Raw genomic sequence first — 6,188 nt, forward strand, 5'->3', positions numbered from 1 at the left:
GTTATATTCACATCCCTTCTCCTGTTCTCAGCCCAGTCCTGTCCAGTGCTTTGGGATCCATCTTTAGTAAATGGGACCTTCCTGTTTTCACTCTGCCCTTCAATATTGCGGTGACTCTCTACTTGGCAGCCACAGGACACTACAACCCCTTCTTCCCCACAACCCTCATCAAGCCTGTGGCTGCAGTGCCCAACATCACCTGGTCTGCAATCAGTGTGCCACTGGTAAGCTTCCCACCAACAGATTCATGCTATTTCACAGAAAGGTCAGTGTGAATTTATTAATCTCTGGATGACACCTTCACGTGGCTCAGAATGACTATGGTATGTACAGCCAGGACAATTCACAGAAACACCGTTCAGTGCAAAGAGAGCAGTGCCATAAAATCCCCAGGCACAGTCCTGGCTGATCCAGCAGAAAGGCTGGTGGAGCCTGAGGGAACAGAGATCCTGAGCCTTTCACTCCACCTAAACTTGGACTGCCCCAAAACAAGTCTCTCACGTGCTGTCAGTGCAGGAGCACACATGGACAGTCCCTCCTGCTGTCCAGTTTGGGTTAACAGGACATCAGCAAGACAGTAAGTGGCAAAATGAAAATTCAGAGGAAACATCAGGATTCCAAAGCGACAGAAACTCCTTTTTACCCATATCTAGGTGTAGATCTGGAGGGTCACCTTCCCAAAACAGCACAAAGGTTAACTGATCCAGAGGGTAGCAATCAACAGCAGCAGCCCTGGGGAGAAGGACTTGGGGGGGTGGTGGGGGAGAGGCTGGACATGGCCCAGCCCAGAAACCCCCTGTCCTGGGCTGATCCCACAGCATGGGCAGCAGGAGAGGGGCAGATTCTGCCCCTCTGCCCCCTCAGGTGAGACCCCCCTGCAGAGCTGCCTCCAACCCTGGAGAACAACACAGGAAGGACATGGACATTGGAGCGAGTCCAGAGGAGAGAAACCTAGTTAATTAGAAGGATGAGCACCTCTTGCACAAGAAAAGGCTGTGAGAAAACTGGGATTGTTCAGCCTGGAGAAGGGAAGGCTTTGGGGTCACCTAATTGTGGCCTTCCAGTACCTGAAGGGAGCCTACAGGGAAGATGGAGAAGCACTTAGGACAAGGGGCAATGATTTCATACTGAAAGAGAGTAGGTTTAGATCAGGTATTAGAAAAAAATGCTTGACTGTGAGACTGGTGAAGCACTGGAACAGGTTGCCCACTGCCCCACCCTGGAGGTGTTCAAGGTCAGGTTGAATAGGGCCTGGAACAACCTTGGATAGTGGAAGGTGTCCCTGCCCATGGCAAGGGATTGGAAGGAGTTTGTCTTTAAGGTCTCTTCCAACCCAAACTATTCTATGACTTCATGATTTACTCACAGTCCAACTCAGAGCCAGGGTCCCTTCCTTTCCAGTTCAGCCAGTATCTTGGAAAAAATAACTGCTGTATCATTCAGGGTACAGAGAGACAATAACATGCCCTTTTCTACCCTCTGCTGCAGCTCCTACAATCCATCCCAGTTGGAGTTGGTCAAGTGTATGGTTGTGGAAACCCCTGGACTGGAGGCATTTTCCTTGTGGCTTTGCTTATCTCCTCCCCACTGATTTGTTTACACGCTGCAATTGGATCAACAGTGGGGATGTTTGCAGGTAAGAAATATTCACCAAGGTAATCTTTACGACCAAGATATCTTGACCCGAGCCATTACACGACTCTGTCCAGGCTTTACAGCTATGTGTGCTCATAGGTAATTGGGGCAACACTCTCATTTTTCAACTGTCTCTAAATTTGGAAGCTCTTACTGAAGGTCGCAGAACAGAGTGAAGGCAAGAACAGAACAAGATTTTCTTTGAGCTTTGAATTTGTTAATAGATTTGTAACTCAGGCATGTGGTTTGTTCCACCTTGCTTAGCCCTCCAGCCACTGGGTGTGGTGAATCCCACGGAGATGATCTCAAAGAAACCTAGAAAAAGAGTTTCAGAGCTGATCTCTTGCCACCACAGTTGTTTTAAATTACCACCATAAGCAGATGTCTGCCTCAGAGCTGATCAGCCCAGCAAAAGGAAAATACTTTTCTAGGTGCAGTTTGCTCTATCCTGCTGTGGATTTGTAAAAATAGCTAAATGAATGCTGCTAAAAGTGGCTATGTCTCCACTAACCAGAGAGACCATATTAAGTTAAGAGACATGAACATGACCTTTGAAGTTAGACAACGTGAGGAACCCTGCAAAGGTTTCTGTGAGGTCAGATCTGGAGCAGACCCTCAGCTCCCACCCCCCTGGAGAATTTCCGCAGCACTGATGAAGGGACCATCTCTAGCAACTAGACCACACCTAGCCAAGGTCACTAGGAAGAAGAGATGGAAACCCTGCCTACACTCTCCCAAAAGACATGCAGTTGTGTCTCTGATATCCAAGATCAGGGTCTGTATGATTTATATTTAAGCAGTATGTGTGAGCACAGCTTTCTGCAAGGAGGACACCCAGGGGAGCAGGCTCTCGTGGCCGGACCCTCCACTTCGTCATCTTGGGGGACCAACTGCAACACACTCAGTGCATGCACAGAAAGTTTTTGCCTAAATGAAACTTTGAGACTGGGCCAAATTCCAACCCCAGGGACACTATCAGGGCTCCAAGATAATGGGCTTCCTTTTTCTCCACGTGCATATTATGCAAACGCGAGTACAGATAAGTCCATCTAGACATCAAAGCAAAGAGACAACGGATTCCCAGCAAGGGACAGGTCCTCCTGCAGATACTTCTCATGCCTGACCTCCCAGCCTTGCCTTTTGTCTTGCAGCACTGAGCATTGCATCCCCATTTGACAGCATCTACCTTGGCTTACACAATTACAACTGTGCCCTGGCCTGCATCGCAATCGGGGGCATGTTCTACGCCCTGACCTGGCAGACACACCTGCTCTCACTTGCCTGTGGTAAGTACCTCTTGCATAAAGGGAAACCAAAAATTTGTGCAGCCAGGCAGCCTATGAGTAGTGCAGGTTTAGAGTCAGCCACCAAACAAAGGTACCATGCAAGAGCTGTTTCTCTGATGGCACCAGCGTTGAGCCTGAATGTGCAAGTGAGAGTACACAGAGAGCAGCATTAGAACCCTGATAACGTGGAAGCATCTGGAAAGGGTGGAAACACCATTTGTGAAAGGAACACAAGCTATTCCACAACAGATTCACAAAAGCAGCCTTTTCATAACTGCAGGTATCGTTAGAGGAAGTATGTCATAAGAAGAGAGCTGTTGCACAAGGTCAGTTTAAAATTCCATCTGCAACAGCAGTTTCCCTTTTAAGGAATTCCTTAGATTCACCCAGCCTCCAATTATCTTCATTTCAGTAGTTTTCTGGGCTGAGCACAGTTTCTAGATTGGTCAGTGGCTTCTTCCTCCTTGATTTAGTCCTTGCTTGCCTGACCTTTGCTGCTGTTTTCCCACCTCTGGCACACGGGGAGGAGGAGACCACTGCTGACTGCCTGTGGTGTGAAGGCATAGGACAGAGAATTACTGCATTCCCACCCTTCTGGAGAATTTCTGCAATTCCCTCTGCATAAGGGTCAAGTGTCAAGTAAAAAGTAATTAAAGATAAAAGAAAGGCCACCATCGCTTGCAAAGCGATGACAAAACTGAGGTTTTCATTCACCATCCATCTCTACAGAGCATAGAGGATGAAATGTAGTCATAGAATTGTTTGGGTTGAAACCTACCTTTAGGATCACTGAGTACAACTGTTTCCCCAGCACTGCCAAGCTCACCACTCACCCACGTCCCCAAGTGCTACATCCACACAGCTTTTAAATCTCTCCAGGGATGGGGACTCCAGCACTGCCCTGGGCAGCTGTGCCAGGGCTGGACAGCCCTTTCTGTGAAGAAAGTTTCCCAAATATCCAATCTAAACCTCTCCCTGGTGCATCTTGAGGACGTTTCCTCTTGTCCTATCACTTGTTACCTGGGAGAAGAGATCACAACATTGGGACATTTCAACTGATTGTTGAATTATAGCATCAATCCTCACACCAGGTAGCTGTGCATTTCGACAGTCCTACTGTTTGTGATAATTTCTTTGGAGGCTTGAACAACATTTTCCACATCCTAAGCTCTCTTTGATCTTCTTTTCTCAGCATTATTTTGTGCCTACTCTGGAGCGGCCCTTGCTAATGCTCTCTCTGTGGTAAGTTTGGGTCCTTGTTTTAAAATTGGGGAGGGGGGGGAGGGTGTTATTTCTTTGTTTTAACCATGTTTTGTTTTTTCCTCATATAATGCTGAGGAAATCCCTCAGAATTCCCCGTGTCACCTTTGACAGCACTGAAATGAGAATGCTGCAGCCAGTGACAGGTCTTGTACAAACTCTGGGTCAGTTGAATTGTGCCCTTGGAGACTCTATGTCTGATAATAAGATTTCAAAGACCTTTGTAGCATGTTATCCACAGCAGGGTTGTGCATGTGTATGTGAGTTCCAGGAACAGCATATGGTTTGAGATTAAACGCTTAGTTGAACAATATCTTTTAGCAATTCCCAGTGGTCTAAATTTTCACTTTCTTCTTCCAAGGTCTTTCTCCAGCTACACCCACAGATATTATTAAAGTTTGAACTGGATGTAAGAACTAAAATGAGGGAGAGACTGTTCTCTTAAGTACAAAGTTAATATATTTGGACAAATCAAGAAAGGGGTGAAGCCAGAAATGCCAGGCTCTGTTTCTTCTTTAAGATCTGAGAGATTAAAGCAAAACCATATTTTAATAAAATTGATTTACTAACTTAAAAGAAAAGAAAGAATAAAACTTGCAGCTTCATGCATTAAACGTATTCATCTGGCACCCACTCAGTACCATGTAGGTCCCTGCAGATGGGCTGCTTTAAGCACACCTTCTCTTGGGATGCATCAGGAAAAAGGACATCCACTTTTTCTCCCTGAGATCTCGCTTTTGGCAGACCTCAGGTCAGGTCAAGAGGTGGGGAAACAGAGAAGGATTGGGTGTCAGATGTAATGCCAGTGACACACAGTTCCAGTGGAGGGTGAGTGAATAACACTCTCAATACAGGACATTTTACAGAGCAGAGAGGGTAGAATTTGGCTCTTTTATTAGAGAATTTAAATGTCCACCAGTGAGCTGGGTGTCTTGGCTTTCATTGCAGTCATCAGAGCTCTGGAACCTGATTCAGTTGCTTCAATATTGGTATAAGGTACCATCCAGTACCAAGAGCTGCACCTCCAAAAGGGCTGAGGTCTCCAGTGTCAGGTGCTTTGTGTAGCCCCACACACTTCAGATAAATTAGACACCTCTGTGCAAGCAGCTGAATTGACATTTGGTAGCAGAGGAGCCTCCCAGACCCTTCAATGACCAGAAAGAACCTTGATCACACGTAGCCCCCAACAGCTGCATCTCTGAATCCAGACAGGAGGACTCTGCACGTGGGGGGTTCAGGAATATCCTATTACACCCTGTCCTCAGGAAGAGCACGGGCTCTCCCAGCTCCTCAAATGCAAGAATTCAGCCACAGGCAGACATAGGCAGAGGGGACAAGCAAAGAGCAGTACCAAAATCACCTCTCTGTCTGTTTTCTCTTCCCCCCACAGCTCGGGCTGCCAGTCTGCACCTGGCCTTTTTGCTTCTCCGCACTCCTCTTCCTGCTGATCAACTCAGAAAACCCAGCCATCTACAAAGTCCCCCTCTCCAAAGTCACCTACCCAGAAGCCAACCGGATCTACTACCTGAGGATGAGGAGAAGGGCCTCGGAGAGCAGGAGAGCGGGAGAGCAGAAGCGGAAGGAGCAGAAACCCCCCCACGACTCAAAAATAAGCACAGGAGTCACCCCCCTGTGCACCCCCAAGAACCGCCACGCTCACTGATTCCACATATCCACAACTGCACAGTTTTTTGGGGCAGCTTTCCAAACGTCATCCAAGCACACAGCACAGCCACAAGCAACACCTTTGCCAGCGGTCTGCAGGCTGGGGATTCAGCATTCCACATTCCAGAGGAAACACGGTTTTACCCTTGAGCTAAGCTTTCCAAAAAGCACTCAGGTAACATAATAACAGCTGCCTTATCAATCCACATGCTGTTAACTTGAAAGTCACCTCTTATCAATAATAATTACAAGAATAGGCAGAAGAACATTAAAGATGACAGGAGGCTGCATTTAATTTCAGAGGTGTAATTTAACAAAGTAAGTATGCTGAGAAGGCATTGG

At 47.1% G+C, this 6,188-nt stretch overlaps 1 protein-coding gene across 1 annotated transcript in view; it reads left to right on the plus strand.

Moving 5' to 3' along the window:
- LOC126647375 (urea transporter 2-like) overlaps window positions 1–5,844 on the plus strand; it is a 119,782-nt gene extending 113,938 nt beyond the window's left edge. Inside the window, exons 6-10 of the mRNA XM_050329554.1 lie at window positions 32–224; window positions 1,489–1,636; window positions 2,787–2,921; window positions 4,114–4,163; window positions 5,572–5,844. Of these exons, the coding sequence (XP_050185511.1) occupies window positions 32–224; window positions 1,489–1,636; window positions 2,787–2,921; window positions 4,114–4,163; window positions 5,572–5,844 (799 nt within the window). The remainder of the gene's footprint in view (window positions 1–31; window positions 225–1,488; window positions 1,637–2,786; window positions 2,922–4,113; window positions 4,164–5,571) is intronic.
- Window positions 5,845–6,188: the final 344 nt, after the last annotated feature.

Source organism: Myiozetetes cayanensis, unplaced genomic scaffold (assembly GCF_022539395.1).
Source record: "Myiozetetes cayanensis isolate MyiCay16 unplaced genomic scaffold, myiCay2020 scf4, whole genome shotgun sequence".
Taxonomy (NCBI): Eukaryota; Metazoa; Chordata; class Aves; order Passeriformes; family Tyrannidae; genus Myiozetetes; species Myiozetetes cayanensis.